The following is a 27,823-nucleotide window of genomic DNA, read 5'->3' as shown; positions in this document are numbered from 1 at the left end:
AAATTAAGGTACCAGTTGAGTGACTCCCCGAGCACCGGGAAGCAGGGTTCAATACGGCGTCACCTCTGGTGGCCCTATACAACCCAAATAGAAACAACAAGGTTGGCATAAGTATTTGAGATTAAGTAAGATTGTTATAAACTGCCCAGTTGTTGCCTCAAACCCTTGATGCCGGTGAAGGGCACTTGATCCATGGAGGTGGAGCTACTATCCTATTACTTGGATCGAACCTGAATGCCTCTCATTTTTCAGTCGTGCTTCCATATGTAATGTGGCCACAAACTTTGTTTTGCTGTTTTAAATCTCTCCAGTTTGTTACCTGAAGCTTTAAGTATACATATATCATAACTGTCCAATTGTTGCCTAGTTGTTGCCTCTCGTTTAGCTTGTTTGAACTGCCCAATTGTTCTCTTGTTAAGGGTCTGTTTAGGGTTTGTTTTAACTGCCCAACTGTTGTCTTACTTTTGCTTAGGATCTATTTTAACAGCCCAATTCTTGCCTCTTGTTTAGGGTTTGTTTTAACTGCTCAGTTGTTGCCTCTTGTTAGCATCTGTTTTATCTGTCTGGTTGTTGCCTCTCGTTTAGCTTGTTTTAACTGCCCAGTTTTTTTCACAAATCAATTTTATAGGCTAATAATAATAATAATAATAATAATAATAATAATAATAATAATAATGCAGTTATTATCGCTATATAGCCCTTGTGGTTTAGCGCTTCTTTTTGATTATAATAATAATAATAATAATAATGCAATTATTATCTTATGTAGGATTGATACAAAAGAACATTAAATAAGGCTTTGTATTGTAAGTTTATATTGTAATGCACTATTATTGGTGTTGTTAAAGCACTGACACTGTAACTATTATTATTTTTGTTTTTCCAGAATGTTACACAAAATGTTTGCTTGTGAATACATTACCTGTACATACTTCATTATGAAGTTATGACCAGTTACCCAGAAGTTTTGGAAGAAGAGAGAATGGATTCATTTAAAAAGGTTTCGCCTAAAAAGTCCCAATCCAAAAAGAAGAAAAGCCAAAATGGATCTACATCCAGTATGTTGGTTAAGGTGGCGTTTACACCAACGGCAGCACTACAAGGTTAGTTACTTCATTTGAAAAATATGTTTTGTGATGCGGTGTTAATTTGCTTATGTGGAAATATATGTATGCATTGTTTATTTAAACACTTTTCAAAAAATTGAAAATAGTTCAATTATTTGTACTGTACTGAGTATGTTTGCCATATTGACCATAAATTTGTGACATTATCTCTATTTCTTTACACAGATTTATCTTATGTAGCATTTTGTAAATGTTACATGTAGTTGGTGTAGATATGCTTGTGACATTATGACTTGACAAAGTCAGAAACTCTATGACCGCGGGTTCAATCCCGGCCGGGGGTATGGTTTATTTGCAATCGTGTCATTACGATTTCTTAAGTCAGAAAAGGTTATTTGCATCAGGATGAATACTGGATGATGGTTATATATGTGCCCTTTGCATCTATGTTCTCAAGTTTCTTTATGGTGACATTTACATTATTTATAGTTCATTCCTAATTTTGGCTAACTATCTAATTTCACGAACTTTGTGTATGCTTTTGATGGAAGACTCTCCTCTCCTAAACCCATCTATCTCTTTAGTGAAGAAACCTCTACTTTTCATTTCCTACTCATTAACAGCATCTTAATTAAGTAACACCTTTACCATCTGAATATTAAACTTACATTTCATCACACTAATACACTTCAGATTAGTTCATATTACCTCTCCTGTTACCAGCACATTGGGTGTTGTTGTTATTATTATTATTATTATTATTATTATTATTATTATTATTATTATTATTATTATTGCACTAAATCCATAAGGGCCATACAGCACTGACCTTGGGTCAGTGCTGTATGTGAAACAGTTCCTTACTTTCCTGCAGACTGTAAAAATCACATAAGAGGGATTTGCTTTGTTGACATTAACAGTGCTGTAGTCTGTAACTTTAGTAAACAGCTATTCCATAAACTTTACTCTTAGCCTTGGCTTTATTTTTGTAGGTGCTTGCCTCTTTCAGTACATGTAAAATACAGTTGTTCCCTACAGATTCATGGGAGGTTACAATCCTAGAAGACCTGCAAAAGTCGACACTGCAGATATTACAAAATATATATCATTGAAAGTTTCTGAGCATGTTAAGAGAAGAAACAGATATTGAAGCATACATCAGTCTGCTAAATTGACAACATATTCTATATTTTTACAGCTAAAACTCAGAGGAAACTTCAAGACATCCACTCTCTAAGTATCGCCATGCTACCTGTATTGGCAGCCAAACGAGGCTTTAATGGTCGGTTTGTTAAACTTATAACCAAGACTAATTCTTTTCCTGCTTTACTTGTCTTGGATAAGACAGTAAAGGAAAACGCTACCATTATTTCTGAAAGTAAGGGTTTTAAGTTGTTTTTAAAAAAAATAAAATATCCTGTTCACTGTACTTCTTAAATACAGTACAGTGGAACCTCAGTTTTCGTGATTAATCCATTCGAAAAGTCTGACAAAAACCAAATCATACGTAAACTGAAGCAATATTTCCAATAATAATATACAGTAAATTCAATTAATCCATTTCAGACACCCAAAAATATTAACAAAAAATACATTTTATAGAGAATAACTATAGTTTTACATACAGAAAACAATGAGAAATAAATATAAATGACTAATGAAATGAATAAATGAACATTTAATGTCACTTTTACCTTTATTGAAGACTCTTGTTGGCATATGGAAGACGGCAAGGAGGGGAGAGGGAGGAGGAGAGGTTATTGTTTGGAAGGGGATTGCCCTTCCATTAGAAATTCAGGTATCATGGCCCTATCCGGGGTTACTTCCCTTCTTTGTCTTTTACTGGCACTAGGACCAGCTTCAGTGTCACTGGACCCCTGTCGCACAAAAAGTCTGTTCAGAGAGGTCTCTTACTGGCATCTCTTTAAGATTTGCCTAAAATGGGACAAGGCATTGTCATTGAACATGTTGCAGACACGGCTTGCAACAGCTTTGTTAGGGTGATATTTCTCCAGAAAACTTTGCAACTCATTCAACTTTGCACACATGTCATTAATCACTGAAGAAAGCACGCTCTTCCCTCTCTCTTCCTCCTCCTCTGAAGCAATTTCTTCAGCTGTGGTCTGTTGCTGTCCTAGTTGAAGGTCTTGCAGCTCTTCAGTGGTTAGCTCAATGAGAAACAAAGGCAGACTGAATCATGAATGCATGGGATGTTTTGTGTGGGTGTTTGATTCTGGGAAATGAATGGCAGAGTCATGCAAGCAGACGGACAAGTTTGGTACGGACCATTTTCAACTGTACGAAAACCGAGCAGATGAACGAAAAGTGGGACAAAATTTTGACGAAAAAAGTCTTTGAAAACCGAATCATATGAAAACTAGGGCATCTGAAAACTGAGGTTCCACTGTATATGCTTATTATGATATAAATTGCCCATATTTTAATAAGAATGCTTATATATTTATTGTAAATGTAATTCTTTTGTAATTGTTCTTGACTATTTTCAGGTGTTCCTTTAGATATGGACTTACATGAAGGGGATGAAGTTACTTTAACTTCAGAGTGTGTTAAGCTGTATGCAGAAGAAATTTCATTTTGTCTTCTCTCCCACAAAGAATTATGCAGCTCAGTTTCGTTCATACAGTTCTTAAAAGAACAGCTTGTGGTAAATAGTTTACTTCTTTGCACTGGTATGTGTGTTTTTATTCACTATTTAAGTCAAGAAATAGTTCTGAAAGTTCAGAATGTCAAATTGTTTGCAGTGCCAACTCCTCAGTGTTCAAAAACACCTTTTCAGTGCATTTGGCAGACACAAGTATTTGCTGAAAGTGTGACTGAATCAAACTCAATACCTATGAAGGGAATTAGTTTCGAAGATATTGGTGGCTATCAACACGAACTCCAAACACTGCATCATCAGGTTGACATGCTATTTTCTACAACTGTCACCAATGTGAAGCCAGTGAAAGGTATATTGATTAGTGGGCCCTCGGGTTGTGGGAAAAGTTTAATAGGTAAAGCCCTGAAAACGAAGTATGGCAATAAATGTGTCAGCATGCAGCTTGATGATGTGAAAAGCAAATTTCGAGGAGAAACTGAACAAAGAATGAAGCAGCTTTTTGATAAGGCTCTAAACAGGTTAGTATTTTACATTATAAACTTCTGATATACATTGATAATTTTTGCATACTACATGTACTGTACTTATAACTTAGGTATTTGTTATAATTTCTCATGTTCTTGAAGAGAGTGTGAAGTTATATAATGCTTTTTTTCTACTACAATACGGTATATTTAGGAAAGCAAGATACTGTTTACAGTGGAAATCCTCAATTTTTTTATCATTCAGACAAATGTGGATAGAAAATATTGACATGTAAGTAAAAAAAAGTGCCAGAAAACTTCAGTTTTTTGTCTTATATTTTTTACAGATCTCCATGTCTTCTCTTCATTGATGACTTGGATATGTTGTGCAGTTCCAGAGACAAGGGTGGAGACACTGGGATAGTGACAGCACTGCTGCATCTCATGGATGGCCTTGGTACCACCAGTGAAGGTAATATATATATGTCTGGATTAGAGTGTCATGAACACTGATCGATAAAGTGACAAAACACTTAGACAGGAAAATGATAACCTCCCATGAATGGGAGGTAATCAGGTTTAATCTTAGGAAAGAGAGAATAGCTCAAATTCCTTGGATCAAGAACCCTTTACTGGCAAAAAGATATTTTTTCAACACAGGCTATCTCCCACTGAGGTAGGATGATCCAAAAAAGAAGAAACACTCTCTCCATCACTCACTGATGTTCTTCCAGATATCAGTATCTCTACCTCTTCTTCAGAGTGTTAGCACTGTATTTCCCACCTCCAGGACTCAGCTCAGGCTAACCGGTATCCCTGAATTTCTTTATAAATATTACCTGGCTTGCAGTCCATCAGCACATCAAGCCAAAAAGCCACTTGCCTCCACTCACTCCTGCCTAATATATTCACACACACACCTGTTACCCCCTCCCTCCAACATTTTCTAGGATGACTTCTACCCCTTCTTCCCTCCACTACAGATTTATGCACCCTACAAATCATCCTATTTTGCTCCGTATCTGCGTATTTCAACTTCAGTCAAAAACCCTCTTGTGTTTTAACATGACAGCATTGATTATCTCCTTCCCCCTTCCATGTCTGAAGGTTCAGGTCTACTATGAACTTCTGTTCACTCTCCATTGAACAGTTTCAATCACATTCTAAAGCTATGTAACAGACTGTTTCATATTTCCAGATGGGGTTTGTATGCAGCTGTTTATCCAAATAAAGTAATCCGAGGATGTTTACTTGAGTCAGCAGCATTTTTAGCAGCAGAGTTATATTCAATATTTACTGCTATCATGCACTTACAACCATGTGTACCTTCTTAACTGTTGTTCTTTCTGACTCCCAGAGTAATTACAAGGTATCCAGAAATTTGGCTCCACATTCCATTATATTTTGAATGCAATACAATACTTATGTTGCATCCCTGGGCACACTGATGTTCAAAGCAATGAACATGCAGACTCTGCCATTCAGTTTTCTATCCACTTCATAACAATCATCCGCAGATGGGCCTCTTTTTCCAACCATTTTTCAGCACTTTCTCTCAGCAGCTTTGAAACAGCTGGCAACATCATTGTTCCAGTTAGAGAACAACATATTGTTTTCTATCAAACCATGATTGGGTTCCTGGCTGTCTTCTTTCCATTGCTGTCAGGTATGGGAAACTATACACTCACAGTTGTGACTCAGACAAAAATGACTCCTACATGGATACCACATGGAGAGACACCCAGTGTCTCTCTGCTAGTACTGTCAGGTTGAGCTATTAGTTCACCATATCTTGTCTGTCCTATCTACCAGAGAGTATGCAGAATTTACTTTCAACTTCATAATGCACTCTGACCTTCAACACAGACTCTCTTTTTGATTTTTTAACAGAAACTAACCTATGGAACCATCTTAGACATTAATTAATTAATTTTGCACCCACATTAATTCCACACAGCAGCAATGTATGACCTGCACAAGTTTAGTGCTCCTTTTTTTAATACACAGTAATAATGATGATGTGTTGAATTTTGAAGGTTATTTTATACCAGTAGCATATCTCAATATTTTGATTGATGATTCAACAAAGAAATTATTTAAAAATACAGTACAGCCTTTCCTCACTTAACGATGGAGTTCTGTTCCTAATACTTTGTTGGTAAATAAATTCATCACTTAACAAGGAGCATACTATAATGGTAGTGGGTTTATGTCGACCATCTTTGATATTGATTTAACCCTTAAACGGTCCAAAGAGATTGACGTTCAAATTCGTAGTGCTACAAAAGTAAATCTACTTTTTTTACATATTTTCAAATATAAAAAAAAAAAAATTGCAGATAAATTTTTTTTTACACTTTTTCAAATGTAAAACAAAAAAGATCTACATTTTTTTACATACTTTCAGATGTTGAAAAAACGTATATATACGTTTGGACCATTTAAGGGTTAATGTCACCCTTGCACCATTTATAACATTTTTAGTATATTTTTAAATGTTTGGACAGTAATGTACTGCATATTGTAATAAACAGAAAAGAGGAAATCAGCTCTAATATGCATTATTTAGGTATGCATACTGGTCAGAGAGGCCATCGTAAGTCCAAGTTGTTGGTAAATGAGTACATTGCTAAGAGAGGAGAGGCTGTATTATTTTTATCGATAATAGCATGTGAAGGTAAGGGATTATTTAAAAAAAGTACAAGGAAATACTTAATTGTAACCTTGAATAATAAAGGCTGGTCTTTGAGATCGTGTGATGTCCCAGGTAAAAGGGTTGCATGAAAGAGAGGACGAACATTCTCAGTGTGTGAATAGGAATGAGATAGGTCTCTAGAAGTTGAAAGCTTATGAATAATTCAAGAAGCAGTTTCTTGTATAATCAAACTTCTCTCACAGGTACAGTACTGTATCTGTCAAAATGGTATATAGTACCGACAGGTTGGTGGTATAAAAATGGTATACAATACCAACAGGTATTGATTCAACAAAGTATACAATACCGACAGGTATTTTATACCATTTTTATACCACTCTGTAAGACACTGCAAAACAATGGCATCTTGGTACAGAAGAGAAAACACCTTGGACAACTTTTTCAAGTGAGAATGGTTGGATCTGAGAGGTATGTCACCTCTTGGTGATTACATTCTCTCTTCTACTACTCTACACCTCTCCTTCTGACAGTATATAAGTCTCCACACTGTTGCTTGATCTTCACATTGTTTCAGACTATGGAACAGAACTCTTCTTCAGGCTGAGGGGCTGACAGCCTCAAATCTACGTCTTCAGGGGTAATGGACTGATTACATCGTCTTCACATCTCTTCTGCTTCTGCCTACTTTCTGTACTCGACTGAAGAAGCTTACTGCGTAGGCGAAATGTTTCGGAATAAAGATGCTTAACTGTTGCCTTTGTGTCTTACCAGTACTGTATCTGTTTCCAGTAATATACATGTATAAGTTTTTGAATATTTGTACCAGTAGGCAGAACAGTGATATGTCAATAATTACCTTGTCAAAGTTTGCTTGAGTCTTCCTAGATTTTATTTCATTACAGAATACCAGCAGAAAGTTCAAACACAAAGTATAGTACCAGTGAAAAGCATGAACGTAAAATACCAATACAAGGTACCAACACAGATCCAACACAAAGTACTAATTCAAAGTACCAACACACTGTTCCAATATATAATTAAAGATTATCTCTCATAAGTTACATTTCTGTCTGTTTCCAACCTCAAGTTGGGATTTTACACATTTTTCTCATTCTTTATTGTTAATCAACAGGCATAATCGTAATTGCTACAGCAGTAAAACCGCAGACTCTAGATGCAGCATTACGCAGACCCGGCAGACTCTCCTATGATGTGATGTTATCATCTCCTAATGAGGCTGCCAGAAGAGACATCCTTCAGAAGCTTCTTGTAAAGTATGCTACACATATTTATTTAATTAACCTCATGAGTTAAGTTGTTTTAAATCATCTTCGTTCATTGTGAATGACATGCATGGGTTTAGCTGTAAATTCTCCATTTAATCAACTAATTGGGAAAGGAGGGAGAGCGAGAGGCTGATAATGGTGATTGTGATGGATAGAGATGATATTGTTTTGCCATAATTGTAACAATACTGGACAATTCTGTAACCATTGGACTATGTCCATTATTTCCAAATCAGTTGACCCAGTGGATTTTGTCCCACATCTCCAAAGTCCATTAAATCAAAGTTTTGTAAATTGAAAGGTTACTATATTTGTGGCTACAGTATTATTATTTTTTTCTTTTTTAGTAATTCTTCTTCTTTCAACACACCGGCCGTATCCCACCAAGGCGGGGTGGCCCAAAAAGAAAAACGAAAGTTTCTCTTTTTAAATTTAGTAATTTATACTGGAGAAGGGGTTACTAGGCCCTTGCTCCCGGCATTTTAGTCGCCTCTTACAACACACATGGCTGACGGAGGAAGAATTGTGTTCCACTTCTCCATGGAGATAAGAGGAAATAAACAAGAACAAAAACTAGAAGGAAAATAGAAGAAAACCCAGAGGGATGTGTATATATATGCTTCTACATGTATGTGTAGTGTGACCTAAGTGTAAGTAGAAGTTGCAAGATGTACCTGAAATCTTGCATGTTTATGAGACAGAAAAAAGACACCAGCAGTCCTACCATCATGTAAAACAATTACAGGCTTTCGTTTTACACTCGCTTGGCAGGACAGTAGTACCTCCCTGGGCGGTTGCTGTCTTCCAACCTACTACTTAGGTTTTTTAGTAATTCTACATAGAAAAAGTAACTAGCCCTGTGCTTCTGTTGGAAAAGGAGACATTACAAGAATAAGAACTGTTAAACAACAAATAAGAAATTAAAGTATATATCAAATATACATTGAAGTTTGTAATATATACCTGCTACCATAAATGTTCAGGAGACAGAGAAATGACCAACAATCCTGCCAAAGTGCAAACTTTACCAAGTTTCTGTTTCACACTCTTACTACAGGACAGTAGCACTTAATTCTGGCTAGTTACTATACTGTCGAAAACTATTGCACATAATCTGAAGTCACTGAAGGTGAGAAATGCAAAACTGTATTACCTGTCAACTTCTCTTGGGAGATTCTGAAGAGAAGTTGCAGAGATTGGTGGATGAATTTGGTAGGGTGTGCAAAAGAAGAAAATTAAAAGTGAATACAGGAAAGAGTAAGGTTATGAGGATAACAAAAAGATTAGGTGATGAAAGATTGGATATCAGATTGGAGGGAGAGAGTATGGAGGAGGTGAATGTATTCAGATATTTGGGAGTGGACGTGTCAGCGGATGGGTCTATGAAAGATGAGGTGAATCATAGAATTGATGAGGGGAAAAGGGTGAGTGGTGCACTTAGGAGTCTGTGGAGACAAAGAACTTTGTCCTTGGAGGCAAAGAGGGGAATGTATGAGAGTATAGTTTTACCAACGCTCTTATATGGGTGTGAAGCATGGGTGATGAATGTTGCAGCGAGGAGAAGGATGGAGGCAGTGGAGATGTCATGTCTGAGGGCAATGTGTGGTGTGAATATAATGCAGAGAATTCGTAGTTTGGAAGTTAGGAGGAGGTGCGGGATTACCAAAACTGTTGTCCAGAGGGCTGAGGAAGGGTTGTTGAGGTGGTTCGGACATGTAGAGAGAATGGAGAGAAACAGAGTGACTTCAAGAGTGTATCAGTCTGTAGTGGAAGGAAGGCGGGGTAGGGGTCGGCCTAGGAAAGGTTGGAGGGAGGGGGTAAAGGAGGTTTTGTGTGCGAGGGGCTTGGACTTCCAGCAGGCATGCGTGAGCGTGTTTGATAGGAGTGAATGGAGACAAATGGTTTTTAATACTTGACGTGCTGTTGGAGTGTGAGCAAAGTAACATTTATGAAGGGATTCAGGGAAACCGGCAGGCCGGACTTGAGTCCTGGAGATGGGGAGTACAGTGCCTGCACTCTGAAGGAGGGGTGTTAAATGTTTCAGTTTAAAAACTGTAGTGTAAAGCACCCTTCTGGCAAGACAGTGATGGAGTGAATGATGGTGAAAGTTTTTCTTTTTCGGGCCACCCTGCCTTGGTGGGAATCGGCCAGTGTGATAATAATAAAAAATAAAAATAACATAATTATAAAATTGATTATTTATACATGTATGTATTTACGAAAATTCTATACTGTATTACTTCCTTTCCTCTTTTTTAATTAGCAATTCAAATATAACCATTTATATATTACTTTCAGTGTGCCTAGTGATATAGAGGAAACAGACCTGGCCACTTTAGCCGCTAACGCTCATGGGTATACTGGAGGAGACTTACGAAGTATCGTAATGGAAGCAGTTATGCAAGCAGAAGGAAAGAGACTAACAAAACAAGACTTGGAAGCTTCACTGGTAGCCATAAAGCCTGCAGCACTCAGGGATTCCACAACTGTTCAGAAACAAGTAAGAAAGTTTAACCCTTTCAGGGTTTTTGATGTACTAGTATGTCTTATGCACCAGTATTTGTGATGTACTAGTAGTACATGTAAATTCTAGCACCCTCAGATCAAGCAGGAAAAGGAAGGTAGGCCTAGATGTGAAAGAATTGGTCTTCGTGGTCAGTGTGCGCAGTATAAAAAAAAATCCTGCAGCACACCGTGCATAATGAGGGAAAAAATCTCCGAATTTGCAGTCTATTTTCATATGGTATTTATGGTTGTATTCTTGTTTTCATGGTCTCATTTGATAGAATGGAAGATATATTACAGAAATAGAGATAAATTTGAAAGGTTTGACGATGACAAGCACCTTGAAATTGGGCACAAAGTAGTGAAAATGTTCGATTTTTGCCAATGTTCAAGTGTAAACAAATCACGCCACACGTCCAATACATGTCAACTAGTGAGTCTAATATTCTTGCACAAGTGTGCTGATATTATTTATTTTGAAATCGGTAAATGGGCGGTTTCTTGTACTCAATCAATAGAACAAATGGAATTCTAGTGAAATAGCTATGATTTTAGTAGACTGAAACATTGGAATTGGGCGAAAACAGGGCTCAAAGTAGGCGAAACCGCTGATGCGTAAATATTGTTGAGACCACTAACTTCGTAAGAGTATCATTCCATAAGGTTTCCATCAAATTTCATACTTTTGGTGTCATTATGATTGGGAAGAGATTCTCTATCATTTCATGAGAAAAAATAATTTTTTTTTTTAATTTTTTGACCATGAGAGTGAGTTACGGATCAGGGGTCTCGACCCTGAAAGGATTAAATGATTTATTTTCTGGGAATTGTGTTTCCACATTTGTTATTAGTTAGTAGCAGTGCAGTATTGTATTCTATTAAGCAGGGCTGTTATTACTATGACAAATCATTCTACTAAAATGTACATATATTTAGCCTCTTGTATAAAAAGTGGGATTTGTATGTTTTTAGGCAAAGTATAAATGTATAAACACCATGGGCTACAAAAATGAATTACATTTTTAGAATTTATACCTGATATCTCATGACTGACTATTCAAAAAATATTTTATCATTTATTTTTTTTAATATATAAAGTCAAACACAAATAATCAATGTTGTAGTGTGCAGATGATTAGCAGTTCCTCAGAGAGGTAGTGTGAAAGGAATCCTGATTGTCAGTCTGGCCTTTATGTTTACAAAATAATACCCTGGTGTGCCAAGCCTGTATGATATGTACTGTGTCTCACAGTAATAGTACTCTTGCCTACCATACAGAATTTAATAAGAGATGATGTGATACCCTGTTAGGGGATGAGTTCGGAGACATTAAGCCTGTATTCAGATACCTTTTTATTTCTGCAATCCAGTGTTTGTACATTATCCTGTACTGTCTCAGAATTTTTTTATTGCAATTTGCATAATTATTGGTTTGCTTATTTATTTCCTTCATTATTTTATTTTGTATTTTAATGATCATGAGATTGATGCTGCAATGTTCTTTCATTTTATTATTTTTAATATATAGCTGTATCTTTCTTATAAATTTCTTTCAGGTTAAACTTTCAGATATTTGTGGCCATGATGTGATAAAATCAAAACTTCATGAATCACTTAGCCTAACACTGGCTCATGGCCCAGTGTTTCAGAAGTGCAGCATATCTCCACCATCTAGATTTCTGTTATTTGGACCCCCTGGCTGTGGGAAGTCTTTCATCATTATGGCCCTGGCTACAGAGTTCCATCTGAATGTCATCTCTGTCAAGAGGTCTACTGTACTTGGCAAATATTTTGGAGAGTCTGAACAAAATCTAGCAAATATATTCATGCAGGTAATCTTTAAATTAATATTTGGTGCATTGATAAATTTTTTTTGTAATTTCAATGTGGAGAATATCATGGTAATGTCACAGCACTTGTATTCGAGAAAGTCACTGCTGCGTATCCTATTGGTCTGCAGGAAGAAAATTATAAGCATTTTGTTTTTGCCTTCCTTCCATTATGTTATTAGTAATACAAAATGTTGTGCTTATTTTTTGACTTTTGGTATAATTTTAATTTTAATCTGCTGTTCTTAGACAGCCTGCTATCCAGGAAAAGTAGGGAATGGTGTATCTTTTCAAGGACACCTAGATAGATGGTTTCCTGAAGTTCACTCTATTCTGGAAGTCTGGAGGGTGGAAGCATATGCCTGCTATCTTGCAGTCATGTATATAGTATTAACATGTACATGTTATTAGTTTGGAGGGATATGTTGTGTATCTTTATACGTATATGCTTCTAAACTGTTGTGTTCTGAGCACCTCTGCAAAAACAGTGATTATGTGTATTACAACCCAGGATTTCAAATGGCCTGTTATCCCAAGTGTAATGGGAGCAAATAAACACAGTAGAAAAAGTTTAGACTTATATTATCCTTCACCAATTTAGAACAGCAATATGTACACTATGTACAGTGATAAATATAGTGCACTCCACGGTAAGCAAGGCAGAAATAGAAGCCACAAGATAGCAGACCGTGCTTCAACCAGCTCTAGAATGGGAATGACAAGGGCAGACAGGAGAGCGGTATCCACATAACCTCTGCGATTGCCAATCCCACCTTCTTATTGGCTAGAACCTGGTCACTAGTTGAACGATGGGGCCCCATCATCAACTCTTAGCAACCTGGTTCGCTGGTTGGGGGAGATAGCCTGTAAATGAGGGTGTGTCCATGCGCCGAATAAAGGTTACGTACTCTTTGCATGCCACACCCCCACCCCCGAGAAGGCTCAGGATTAGGCTGCCACCTCCCAGTGGTAACCGTGCCGCCATGGCACGAAATAATGGGACCGCCTATCCTCTCCACCATCCAACTCTTAGATAGAGCTCAGCTTTCCTAGTGACCAAAAGCCAAACCCTAAACTCAGAGTGAGACAGCAGTCAGATAGGCCAACATAGGTCCAAGATACAAGCGGACGGTAGCCCGTATCCCCTCACTAAAAAAAACCCCCACATCAGGGGATAAAAAAAAGAGCTTGAAAGGGGGGTTACCACAAATACATCCTAACCTAAATAAAATATTAAACTAGACTCTTGACAAAGAGTCTGCCAACACATTTTCTTTGCCGGCAATATAATTTATTTTTAGGTTGTAGGGCTGCAGCCTGAGCGTCCAACGCATAAGCCTTGTGTTGTGATTCTTCATGGCTTGGAGATAGACTAACGGGTTGTGATCACTGTAGACTGTGACCACCTGCGATGTCTGGCCCACATAAACATCGAAATGTTCCAAAGCCATTACCAGCGCGAGGGCTTCTTTTTCAATGGTAGAGTAAGCTCTCTGATGTGGCTGGAACTTAGCTGAAAAGTATGCGATTGGCTGCAGCTCCTTGTTCCCGATTTGTAATAGTACCGCCCCAACCCCAGACTCACAAGCATCAACCTGTAATGAAAAAGGTTTGGAGAAGTCTGGAGACAGGAGAATGGGTGCAGAGCACAATAATCTTTTTGCTTTATTAAAAGCAGTGTTACAATCTGACGTCCAATTAAAGGGAACTTTATGACTGGTAAGAGAGGTAAGAGGGGCTACAATATCTGAGAAATTCTTACAGAATCTTCTGTAAAATCCTATCATGCCTAGGAAACGTTGAAGAGATTTCCTATCATGAGGAACTGGATAATCTTTAATCGAAAGAACTTTAGCAAGTTTAGGTGCAACATTACCACTACCTACTTCATGGCCTAGAAAAGTGACAGTGGCCTGGCCAAAGGAAGATTTAGATAAATTAACTGTTAATTGGGAATTCTTAAAGGTCTCAAACAGAGCTTTAAGTCTAAGTAGGTGTTGATCCCAAGTATCAGACACCACAACAATATCATCTAGGTATGCTGCCGTGCCTTCAAGTCCTTTAATAGCCTGATGGACGAGTTTCTGGAATGAAGAGGGGGAATTTTTCATTCCGAAGGGGGTAACTGTATACTGATAATGACCTCCTGGAATTACGAAGGCAGAGATTTCCTTCGCCTTATCTGTCAAAGGTACCTGATAGTAACCTTTAAGGAGATCTAATTTGGACACAAAAGTAGCCTTACCCACAAAGTCAATTACGTCATCCAGACGAGGAAGAGGGTAAGCATCTGTGATTGTGACCTCGTTCACTTTACGGTAGTCTGTGCACATACGAAACCCTCCATCAGCCTTTTTTACTAGGATGCACGGTGAAGCCCATGGACTAGATGACTCCTCCACTAAACCATGTTCTAACAAGAAGTCTACTTCCTGCTGAAGTAGCCTTTGCTTTTCAGGATTAGCTCTGTAGGGGGAGAGTTTAATTGGTTTAGATTTTCCCACATCTACATCATGGTAACCTAACGTACATTTTTTCGGCACATCCGAAAAAATATTAGGATATGACTGTAGAAGCTCAGTTAAATTGGTTGCTTGTATTTCAGATAATCCATCCATTAACGGGCTAGGATCCTTGAGGAGGACAGAATTTGAAAGTTTAGTATTAATTTCAGAGATAGAGTGCAAAGAGTCAGAGTCGTCCTCAGAGGTAGAGGACAGAGTCATTACTGGGACTTTATCTGGTGTATGAAAGGCCTTGATTTGATTAATGTGGTAAGTTTTTGTTTTTGAGGTCTTATCAATGGGAGCTACCACATAATTTAAATCAGATAATCTACTTACTATCTGCATAGGTCCCGTAAATCTAGCTTTCAAGGTGTGGCCAGGTATAGGTTCCTGCACCAACACCTTGTCTCCTGGATGGAAGGAGCGGAACTGTGCACTTCTGTCATACCTCTGTTTCATCTTACTTTGAGCTATCTTTAGGTTAGCCGTGGCTAACTCACGTGCCACCTGCAACCTTGAAGACGGGTTGTAGAGTGCTGAGCTTACGTCTTCTCCCATCCATCCTTCTTTGAGCACCCGAAGAGGACCTCGTACATTGTGCCCAAAGATCAGCTCAAACGGACTATACCCTGTAGACTCTTGCACCGTCTCTCGTACTGAGAACAGCAACAACGGTAGAGATTCATCCCAATCTGTCGGAAAGTGCATGCAAAAACTTCTCATCATTGTTTTTAATGTCTGGTGGAATCTTTCCAAGGCGCCTTGGGACTGAGGGTGATAGGCAGTGGATAAGTTGTGAATTATCCCTAACCTAGTTAATACTTCCCTAAATGCTTTGGCAGTGAAGTTAGTACCTTGATCACTTTGTATAGTTTTAGGAATGCCAAAACAAGAAATGAATTTTGTTAAAGCTTTGAGAATAGCTTTAGTATTGATACTACGCATTGGGATCGCTTCAGGATATCTGGTTACTTTATCCATAATTGTAAATAAATACTGATTTCCAGACTTTGACTTAGGTAGTGGACCTACACAATCTATAATTAAATCTGCAAAAGGTTCTCCATCAGCAGGTATGGGTTGGAGAGGTGCAGGTTTAATGGAATGTCCAGGTTTTCCAACTTGCTGACATTCTCGGCAACACCTAATATGATTCTTCACCTCTTTCTTTAATTTTGGCCAATAAAATTCTTTTGTGATTCTATACAAGGTTTTTGTAATTCCTAAGTGACCTCCTAATGACGTATTATGAGCTATATTTAATATCTGAGGTCTATACTTGGTTGGAACCACTAACCTGTCGTATAATTGCCGGCCCTCTATCTCCTTACCAGTCTCAGTGCAAACCAAATAATCATTTTTAACTTCATACTTGACTGGATGACCCAAAGAGGATTTACCCATGGCTGCCTGAAAAGCGAATTTTAAAGAAGGGTCCTTTCGTTGTTCCTCCCGGAAGGACAGTCCCTCGGGCATGGAAACAGAGACATCTGGCAATCCTGCAACCTGGGAATAGGAAGGCTTGATCGGGGTCTGTTCACTTGATTTACGAGACTCCGGCCGGTGTGTCTCATAAAACAACGTGGCTATTCCGAGATCGGAGTCGTCCAAGGATAGGTCAACATTCTCCCCAGACAACCCTTGGGATGTTGCCCGAGTTATGGCCAACACTGGAGAAGCATTAATCATTATAGGTTCAGGACACGAAGTAACAGTAGTAATGTTATTACCCAGTAATAACATGGCATTTTTCATGGGAAATCCTTTTGAGATACCTACAGTCAAGTACCCAGTGTAATATTTGCACTGTACATAAATTTTATGCAAAGGAACAGAATATATAGATCCTCCATAGGCTTCCAATAAAACTGAGGAATTCAAGGAAGTATTCTCTGAAAGGGGTAATATTCCTTCTCTGACAAGTGAGCAATATGCTCCAGTATCTCTAAAGGTATTTACTTTAGTTGGTTCTGAGTTTTCCTGAAGGGAAATAAGACTTTCGCAATAATAAGGGGCCATACCTTTTTCTACTTCTCTAGGGGACATGTTACTAGGGATATTAGAGATTTTCCCGATGGGTTGAGGTTTTTGGGGGCAGTTGGAACTGATGTGACCTACTTTATTGCACCTGAAGCAAACGACAGGCTTGCCCTTTACTCCCTGATGACGTTGCAAGTGGTGTCGTTCTGGCTGGTGCCTCTCTGGATATTGTTGTCGAGATGCTCCATAAGTAGTTTGCCTCTCCGCAGGGGGACCATATGTTGAGAAGCGTGGCTCACCAGGTGACTTGGTTGGATGACGTAGACGCTCTCCCTCCGGCTGGCACTTCATTCTCCAATGTTGTCGATCTCTGCTCACGCCAGACTGTTGAAAAGAGAGACGGGACCGCTCGGACAAGGAGCGGTTCGTTTCGAAGGTATCAGCCAACCTGGCCGCCTCCAATGCAGTGGTCAAGTCACGATCCTGCAGAAAGACACGAACCTCTGGTCCCACAGACTCCAGCAGGTTATCAATCAGAATAAGCTGCACCAGCTCCTCAAAGTTAGAGACACCACTCGCTTTATACCAGCTGGTAAAAGCTTTGGTTTGCTGTCTCACAAAGTCCACCAGGGATTGACCAAGCTGCCGCCTGTTCAATTTGAAGGTCTTACGATATTTAGCTGGGATACATGTATATGCTCCCAACACTGTGGTCTTCACTACTTGATAATCAGAGAATTCAGCGTCAGTTAATACCGACGTAAATTCCTGTGCCTTACCCAATAATGCTGTATGAACCAACGCTGCCCAGTGCTGTTCCGGCCACCTCAAGGCTCGAGCCTGATTTTCGAAGCTTTCGAAAAATTGCTCTGGTTCGGCCTCATTGAAGCGGGGAACAAGCTGTACTGCTTTTTGTAAACTGAAATCGTTTACAGAATGCGAAAACTGCCTCCTTTCTCTTTCCCTATCAAATTCTTCCCTTGCGAATGCTCTCTGTTCCCTAGTTTGCTCCAGCGTGATTTTTGCCAGCTCAAGTGCCAACGACGCTGATTCACCTCGAGACAACCCAGCTGCACCATACTGACCATTTTGCTCCGTAGGTGTATCATCTTCCTCATGCGAGAACATAAGAGTTTTTGCCCCAGCTCCCGTAGAGGGAGGAGTTTGATGTGCCATCTCTTCTTCAATAAGTATGTCAGCAATAAGTGAACGCAGTTGCGCAGCTGTGAGAGTGCGTTTATAGGGAATGCCAATGGAACGAGCAATTTGCCAACAACGCTGTAGGGACAATTTAGGTAGGTTATGCAAAGTATATGCCGACACCAGGCGTCTGACTCGTCTAGGTGGCATAAGTTATTCGCTATGCACAGTACGAATACCCCAACATAACACGTTAATTTGCAGAACACGCTTAGCTATGCACAGTACGATTGCAGAATACGCATACAAGCAAAGCCGACTGCACACAAGATTGACCGTAGCGAAGCGAGCACACTGAACAAGCTAGTAGCGAGCTGTTGAACGATCACACAATAGCAAGGCTGATCATAAGCAACTGACACGCAAAATTTGTAAAGCGAAGCGAAACAGCAAGCTACACAATGTTCCTGCTACAAGCTTCACCCTAAGCTCAACCGTTTCTCTAAGTCCAGCTCCCGGACAGGCCCCCATATTACAACCCAGGATTTCAAATGGCCTGTTATCCCAGGTGTAATGGGAGCAAATAAACACAGTAGAAAAAGTTTAGACTTATATTATCCTTCACCAATTTAGAACAGCAATATGTACACTATGTACAGTGATAAATATAGTGCACTCCACGGTAAGCAAGGCAGAAATAGAAGCCACAAGATAGCAGACCGTGCTTCAACCAGCTCTAGAATGGGAATGACAAGGGCAGACAGGAGAGCGGTATCCACATAACCTCTGCGATTGCCAATCCCACCTTCTTATTGGCTAGAACCTGGTCACTAGTTGAACGATGGGGCCCCATCATCAACTCTTAGCAACCTGGTTCGCTGGTTGGGGGAGATAGCCTGTAAATGAGGGTGTGTCCATGCGCCGAATAAAGGTTACGTACTCTTTGCATGCCACAATGTGTGAGTGAGGTGAAAGTGTTGAATGATGATGAAAGTATTTTCTTTTTGGAGATTTTCTTTCTTTTTGGGTCACCCTGCCTCAGTGGGAGATGGCCGACTTGTTAAAAAAAAAAAGAAATGTACATGTTTATTTATACACACTCATCTGAGTTTTCTTTCATTTTATCTTAATAGTTCTTGGTCTTATTACTTTTCCTTTTACATGTATATCCATGGGGAAGTGGAATAAGAATCTTTCCTCCGTAAGCCATGCGTGTTGTAAAAGTCAACTAAAATGCCGGGAACAGTGGGCTAGTAACCCCTTTTCCTGTAGAAATTACTAAAAAGAATAAGAAGATATATTTTCTTTTTGTGGATTTTCTTTCTTTTTGGGTCACCCTGCCTCGGTGGGAGACGGCCGACTTGTTAAAAAAAAAAATAAAAAAGTTTTGGTAGAAGGAAGGATGTACCTGGAGGTTATTCCAGGGATCAACGCCCCCGCGGCCCGGTCCATGACCAGGCCTCCCGATGGATCAGGGCCTGATCAACTAGGCTGTTACTGCTGGCCGCACGCAGTCCAACGTACGAGCCACAGCCCGGCTGATCCGGCACTGACTTTAGGTATCTGTCCAGCTCTCTCTTGAAGGCAGCCAGGGGCTTATTGGCAATTCCCCTAATGCTTGATGGGAGGCTGTTGAACAGTTTTGGGCCCCGGACACTTATGGTGTTTTCCCTTAGTGTACCAATGGTGCCCCTACTTTTTATTGGGGGCATTTTGCATCACCTGCCCAGTCTTTTACTTTCGTAGGGAGTGATTTCTGTGTGCAGATTTGGGACCATTCCTTCCAAGATTTTCCAAGTGTAGATTATGATATATCTCTCCCTCCTGCGTTCCAATGAGTACAAGTCAAGTGCTTCCAAGCGTTCCCGGTAGTTAAGGTGCTTGACAGAACTTATACGTGCAGTAAAGGATCTCTGTACACTCTCTAGATCTGCGATTTCACCTGCTTTGAATGGAGATGTTAATGTACAGCAGTATTCCAGCCTAGAGAGAACAAGTGATTTGAAAAGGATCATCATGGGCTTGGCATCTCTCGTTTTGAAAGTTCTCATTATCCATCCTATCATTTTCTTTGCACGTGCGATCGTGGCACTGTTGTGATCCTTGAAAGTGAGATCCTCAGACATTACTACTCCCAGGTCCCTTACATTATTTTTCCGCTCTATTGTATGGCCAGAGTCTGTAGTATACTCTGTTCTAGTTATTATCTCCTCCAGTTTTCCATAACGGAGTAGTTGGAATTTGTCCTCATTGAACATCATATTGTTTACTGTTGCCCACTGGAAAGATATCTCAAGTGTGCAAAATTCTTACAATTCAGGATTAGCTTTTTTGGGTATTACAGTACTGCAGAGTAGCCTGATCAGCTGGCTGATATGGATGTGTAAAGAGTGATGTGTCATAGAGGCTGGTTACCCTTATTCTATTATTAATGTTTTGTGAGTCTCTAGGTCACTTGAATGGCAGAGATGAGCATTACTAAGTGTGCCAAGCAAATTAGAGAAGTGACATTGAAAAATAAACCACACATTGTATAAAATTCTATATAAAAATATTGCTTGAAACTTCCATTCCTGACAACATACGCTATTTAAAAAAAAAAAGTGCTATTTATTTCTCATTCAGGTATTCATGTCTCTTAACATAATGATCTTTTTCTTCTTTATAAATCTTTCCAATACACTATCTTATTTCTTTCTAGAACTTTTGTCATCCCTCTGTACCATTCAGTTTCATTGAGTGTTTGTAATTATATGTTTTCAGGCTAATAATTCTTCTCCATGCATCATACACTTCGAAAATTTTGATGGCTTAGCTGGAATAAAGACAGGCGGAGAAAATGGAGGCACAGATGTAGAGAGTCGTATTATAAATCATCTGAAGGTTCAGCTGGATGGCATTGTACGCAACGATGGCATCTTTATTTTTGCTGAAACCAATCGTCCTGATCTTTTAAATAAGGTAAATTGTTCATAAGTTATATTTAATAATATTCGTATAAAGTACATACTTTAATTATATCAGGAATTACTCAGCTTCATTCTATCGTCTAATTTAATGTAATAAAATTTTATATTGCTGTGTTAAGTATACTGGTTCTCCTTAACTTACAATGGGGCTGCATTCCAACAAACCCATCGTAAGTCGAAAATATCGTAATTTGAATATGATATGCTAAGTAAGTAAATAAATAACTACTGTCACTGAATAAGTAAATAAACAAATAACTACTGTAACTAACTAAATACCAGCATTGAAAAGTAAGTACAAAGGCCCCTCCCTTTTCGTTGGGCTCTGTTTTCACTCATTTCCGTTATCGCCGATTTTTCCCCTAAAATTATTGGCTCCATTTTTGTTGCTGTGCTCCATTCTCGTTGGTGGTACGGTAAAAATATTGGCTCCATTTCTGTTGCTTTCTTCCATTCTCGTTGGTGGTAATGGTACATGTCCGAGTGTGCCGTGCACACAACCTCCCACACATGTATTCTGAAGAGACAGCGTCACTTTGTTTATGGGTGAGTGAACATTATCCTGCAAGGCCATAGGAGACTCTTTGTAATAATTCATTGTTTTTTGCACTTGTTTATTCTGTGTGACTGATAAATAAGCCACATGGGCCCAAAGAAGGCTGCTAGTGCCAGCCTGTTGATAGAGAAGGTGAGAAACACGATAAAATTCAAGAAAAAACTCTTAGCAAAGTACCAAAGTGGAGGAGGAAGAGAGGAGAGAGAATGTGCCTTCTTCAGTGACTCAGTGATTCTGCGATATGTATGATACTAAAGCAGCAGGAGTCGATATATATAGCACCAGCCAGTGATAAAGTGTAGCATTAATAGTGTAGCAAATAAGTTAAGCAATTAAGTGATAGAAAAAGGACGACATGAAACTGACTCCTCCAATGTTATTGGAGGTATGTAGGGCCATTGACAAACATATGCGCCCTGCCTATCTTCCACCACCCTAAACCAATGCCAGCATCTCTTAAGGTACAGTAAGTGTAAATATTTCTTATTTATAAAATATAAATATATCTTATTTATAAATTACCTACATTGTTTGTGTGAATAGTATTGGTGGCTTCTGCTGCTGCTTAAACTACCACTAATATGTACAGCTTCTCTCAGTGGCTCTTATAAACCCAGCAACAACATCACCACCACTTACTCCTCACGTACGTAATGACATATTTTATTCATTCTAGAGTATATATCATGTTCCTATGTTATTAATATTGTTTATTATGTCATATTAGATGAATTGTGATAGATAAATAAGCTGTGGAATATAGTTCTTTTCTGTAAAATGTATTTTTTGTTTATACTTTTGGATGTCTGAAACGGATTAATTGGATTTACATTATTTCTTATGGGGAAAATGGTTTCAGTTTTAGTCGATTTCATGTTTCGTTGGAGAGACTGGAACAAATTAAAGACGAAAAGGGAGGGTCCACTGTAAGTGAATACAAGTTATGGACTTGCTGTCTTCATGCTAGGTAATCATCTCAAGTTTCATCCTCAAAGTTATTGCTTTTGCACCATCATAAAGTTAAAATATCGTAAGTCAAGGAGCACCTGTAATTCATTGACTGTCAGGGTTAAGCAAGAGCATGATCTCCAACTTTTAACCAATGATTGTATAGTGTAGTTACTCCTGCTGTGATGACAGTGATCCTGACCATCATCTTTATCATCATGGTGTCTTTTTTCGGTAGAAAATAACAATTTGTATAAAATCTTCTTGAGTTCTTAAGCTGTTAACAACTTAATGTTATCATAAATTAATTTTTTTTTTTATAAATCTTTGATGCATTTGTCCATGTATGAGCTGCTCTTGAAGGTATGGGTAAGGAGTGGTTTTTAAAAATTTTTGTAAAGGAAAATCAGGTACATCAGCATAGTGCTACTAATACTATATATGATGGTTACATATTGAGAACAAAGTCTTGCTATATTTCCATGTCATATTTGATCATAGGATAAATTTCATAGCTGAAGTTATGAAATCTGTCACCTTGAGCTGGGAAGCTATATTCCACTAACAATTCAATAGTTACAGGAGCTTTGAAATTTTCATATACAGTGGACCCTCGACCAGCGATGGCATCGATTAACGATAAATCTGACTAGCGATACATTTTATCGCAAAAATTTTGCCTCGATTAGCGCTAAAAAACTCGACCAACACTATTCGTTCCGTCTGAGACGCGTCCACTTCTGGCCAATGTTTACAAGCCAGCCAGCCACTGCGGTCGCTTCCAAGCATACAATCGGAACATTATCACAGCCTTTTTAGTGATTGCACCTGCAAAATAAGTCACCATGGGCCCCAAGAAAGCTTCTAGTGCCAACCCTACAGCAAAAAGGGCGAGAATTACTATGGATATGAAGAAAGAGATCATTGCTAAGAATGAAAGAGGAGTGCATGTCTTCGAGCTTGCCAGGTTGTACACAAAACCCCAATCAACCATCGCTACTATTGTGGCCAAGAAAACGGCAATCAAGGAAGCTGTTCTTGCCAAAGGTGCAACTATGTTTTCGAAACTGAGATCGCAAGTGATAGAAGATGTTGAGAGGCTGTTATTGGTATGGATAAACGAAAAACAGATAGCAGGAGATAGCATCTCTCAAGCGATCATATGTGAAAAGGCTAGGAAGTTGCATGACAATTTAATTAGAAAAATGCCAGCAACTAGTGGTGATGTAAGTGAATTTAAGGCCAGCAAAGGTTGGTTTGAGAGATTTAAGAATCGTAGTGGCATACATAGTGTGATAAGGCATGGTGAGGCTGCCAGTTTGGACCAAAAAGCAGCTGAAAAATATGTGCAGGAATTCAAGGAGTACATAGACAGTGAAGGACTGAAACCTGAACAAGTGTTTAATGGTGACACTGACAATGTTGTGAAACACTTAAGGAATGTCATAAAGGAACAGGAGGTACAGGCCTCTATGGGCAGATATGTTGTGCAACAGAGGTCCAGTGACTCTCAAGCTGGTCCTAGTGGCATTAAAAGAAGAAGGGAAGTAACTCCGAAAAAGGACTTGCCACCTCAAGTCCTAATGGAAGGGGATTCCCCTTCTAAACACTAAGACCATCAACACACTCCCCTCTTCCCATCCCATCAATCATCACCAGATCTTCAATAAAGGTAAGTGTCATGTAACTGTGCATGTCTTCTTCAGTTTGTGTGTATTAAAATTAATATTTCATGTGTTAAAATTTTTTTTTTTCAATACTTTTGGGTGTCTTGCACGGATTAATTTGATTTCCATTATTTCTTATGGGGAAAATTAACTTGACTAACGATTATTTTGACTAACGATGAGCTCTCAGGAACGGATTAATAGCGTTAGTCGAGGGTCCACTGTATACCTGTCTCTAGTATAAAAGTCTCCTCTGTCTTTGAAAGCCTGCCATACAGGCAAAACATTCTGGCAATAAATATACCCAAGTGTTAGATGTATTTTATTCACAAATTTAACATTGTCATTTCATCAGAGCTTGAATTTATGCAGAGCTTGATCTTTTGATGCCCTAAGCTGTGTCATGTTTAAGAGGCCCAAAAAAGCCAACTGTTGACATAGGTATTAGTAAAGAATAGGGGAGAGGAAAAATTTTGAGGCCTTTTATATTCTAAGGCCCTGAGCTGTAGCTTAGTCAACCTATGCCTAAATCTGGCCATGAATTTAGGAATGGTGGGGCTTTAGAAAGAAACTTAATAAATACAGTACATACATAAGAAAATATAGAAAGAAACAAGTATCTTTCTTTCTTTCAACACACCGGCCGTATCCCACCAAGGCAGGGTGGCCCAAAAAGAAAAACAAAAGTTTTTCATTTTTAATTTAGTAATTTATACGGGAGAAGGGGTTACTAGCCCCTTGCTCCCGGCATTTTAGTTGCCTCTTACAACATGCATGGCTTACGGAGGAAGAATTGTGTTCCACTACCTCATGGAGATAAGAGGAAATAAACAAGAACAAGAACTAGTAAGAAAATAGAAGAAAACCCAGAGGGGGGTGTGTATATATATGCTTGTACATGTATGTGTAGTGTGACCTAAGTGCAAGTAGAAGTAGCAGGACGTACCTGAAATCTTGCATGTTTATGACACAGACAAAAGACACCAGCAATCCTTTCTTTCTTCTTTCAACACATTGGCTGTATCCCACCGAGGCGGGGTGGCCCAAAAGGAAAAAAGAAAGTTTCTCCTTTTACATTTAGTATTATATACAGGAGAAGAGGTAACTAGCCTCTTGCTCCCGGCATTTTAGTCGCCTCCTACAACACGCATGGCTTACGGAGGAAGAATTCTGTTCCACTTCCCCATGGAGGTAAGAGAAAATAAACAAGATCAAGAACTAGTAAGAAAATAGAAGAAAACCCAGAGGGGTGTGTATATACACCTACCATCCGACTTACGACCTGCTCGACTTACGACGACTCGACTTACGACCGTGTTTTTTATGCCAAATTTCTGGGAAATAACCAAGTGTTTGTGTTGTACACAGTGTTTATCCTAAACCTTACAGTATAAAATACAGTACTAACAGTATAAAAAGTAAAGTAAAACATGAAATACCAAAATAAAACAATAAAATAAAGTCATTACAAAAATGTTATGTTGATATTCAGTAGTAAAGTTCAACTTACGACCATTTCGACTTACGACCGGTTTCTCGGAACTGAACTCGGTCGTAAGTCGGATGGTAGGTGTATATGCTTGTACATGTATGTGTAGTGTGACCTAAGTGTACGTAGAAGTAGCAAGACGTACCTGAAATCTTGCATGTTTATGAGACAGAAGCTGTATAGCCCTTGTGGCTTAGCGCTTCTTTTTGATTATAATAATAATATGAGACAGAAAAAAGGACACCAGCAATCCTACCATCATGTAAAACAATTACAGGCTTTCATTTTACACTCACTTGGCAGGACGGTAGTACCTCCTTGGGCGGTTGCTGTCTACCAACCTACTAGCTAGGACCAGCAATCCTACGATCATGTAAAACAATTACAGGTTTTCGTTGTACACTCACTTGGCAGGACGGTAGTACCTTCCTGGGGGGCGGTTGCTGTTTACCAACTTACTGCCTAGGAAGAAACAAGTAGAGGAAAATAAAAAATGGGGAAATACTTCTCATTGCAAGGATAATGTCAGGGTGGAAAAAATATCAGACAACCAGGTGGCACTGAAGCTAAGAGTTTCTAGCTTATGTCAACTCATTTTAAAGCCCCATCCCATCCCCCAGGATGCCATCTGCAACAGTTGTTTAACACTCATTTACTGGTAGGTGAACTTGTCAGATATCTTTACTAGTTGGAGGCTTAGTCCTGGGTCTTTCACCTGTGAGTTGAAGGCACTACCTCAGAGCTGTGAATCACCTACTTGTTAAAAGAAACAATTGGTTATAACCAATTTTTAAAGGGGTGGACCGATAAGGGCTTGGTCAGATGATGAATAGCTCCACCTGTGGGTCATCATGTGACTAAGACCCGTGTCAGGAAACACTTGTCCTGTTTCCTGACAAATCTTATCTAACCTAACCTCACCTACTTGTTAGGCTGTGTCTGGGAAAGGAATTTACAATTGAATTATTATGTAGAGGTTATGTAGGCTTGGGCATTGCTTTGTTTTGTTATGTTTGATAAAAGCACAATATTAAATTCATAGGGAAGTGTTTAGGGAGTAGACTTGTTTTGGACAATATTTAGCATGACAGGGCTTTTATTCAATATACATTACTGTAAGCACTTCATATTTTCACCTACCCATGCCCTATAAAGATATTGTGATTGGGAATGATTTACATGAAAAAGACAGTCAAAAAATTATTATACCATTTTTTGAGTAGAGACAGTGTAAAGACACAATAGGTTCCAATTATCTAAATTTTTATCATTCTACACAGCACCCGATGAATGGGAGGCAGTCAGGTTTGATCTGAGGAAGGGAAGTATAGCTCCAGTTTCTTGAATCAAGAGCCCTTCACCAGCATCAGTCCACCCTTCCTTGAAGGGAAGGCCAGAGTTACAAATTCCAAGTAGCAACATATAGTATTGTACCTCCTATATGTAGTCATTTTTTGTTGTATATGTATTTTTTAGAGTACTAACTACATTACAAAGCACTCTATGTAAAGAATTTTTATATTTCAGGACGTGATTCGGCCTGGCCGCTTCCATGAATACTATTTTGTTGACTTACCAGACCCCAATGATAGATGCCTCATACTTTACAAACACTTGCAACCATGCACATTTTTAGATGATATATCATTCGAAAGCCTAGTCAACCAAACAACATCCTTCACAGTTTCTGAGGTAATGTATTATTATCTAACATATTTATTTTGTATAACATTAATTACAGTAAATGCATACTGATAAAACATTGTAATTCATGGTTTTACATTCTGTAATCTTTAATGCCATTAATAATTTTCTTTTTGTCTCTATAGATTCTTCAGTTCTGTGAGGAGGTCAAGATTCGAAGTAGGCGAGAGAATGAAGTGAGAGTAAGTGACTCTGAGTGCACTGTCATAACTGGTGCTGCCCTCGATGAAACACTCGAATTCGTAATTCCCAATACATCACAGCGAATTATTCAGAAGCACAAAAGTTTTGCATGCTGTTATGGTTTACTCAGTAATAGACAATGTTCATATTAACATTTTTTATCCAAATGGTAGTAATTGTTAAGAGTAATTTTTGTAATTTAAAATATTTATTTTATATTTGTTTAATCATTGAAAATAAAAACTGCAGTTAA

The 27,823-nt window shown here is 38.7% G+C and overlaps 1 protein-coding gene across 7 annotated transcripts; it reads left to right on the top strand.

Moving 5' to 3' along the window:
• Positions 1–15: 15 nt before the first annotated feature.
• LOC128687861 (ATPase family gene 2 protein homolog A) lies at positions 16–27,823 on the top strand. Of its 7 annotated transcripts, XM_070083506.1 has the most exons (12): positions 16–101; positions 887–1,103; positions 2,266–2,445; positions 3,575–3,732; positions 3,865–4,205; positions 4,499–4,623; positions 7,940–8,081; positions 10,392–10,593; positions 12,155–12,430; positions 20,818–21,015; positions 27,211–27,375; positions 27,513–27,823. In XM_070083506.1, exons 2-12 carry the CDS (start codon positions 947–949, stop codon positions 27,720–27,722), a joined length of 2,154 nt encoding a protein of 717 aa, XP_069939607.1. In that variant the 5' UTR covers positions 16–101; positions 887–946; the 3' UTR covers positions 27,723–27,823. The 7 variants fall into 7 exon arrangements, 6 of the variants coding, with proteins under 6 accessions (XP_069939607.1, XP_069939603.1, XP_069939608.1 ...); XR_011391805.1 differs by lacking the exon at positions 27,513–27,823 and adding an exon at positions 26,964–27,095 and having other exon boundaries at positions 3,575–4,205; positions 27,211–27,309; XM_070083502.1 differs by having other exon boundaries at positions 3,575–4,205.

Source organism: Cherax quadricarinatus, chromosome 10, assembly GCF_038502225.1.
Source record: "Cherax quadricarinatus isolate ZL_2023a chromosome 10, ASM3850222v1, whole genome shotgun sequence".
Classification (NCBI taxonomy): Eukaryota; Metazoa; Arthropoda; class Malacostraca; order Decapoda; family Parastacidae; genus Cherax; species Cherax quadricarinatus.
The sequence above is the reverse complement of the archived record's forward strand: the minus strand, read 5'-3'. Positions and strand labels throughout refer to the sequence as shown.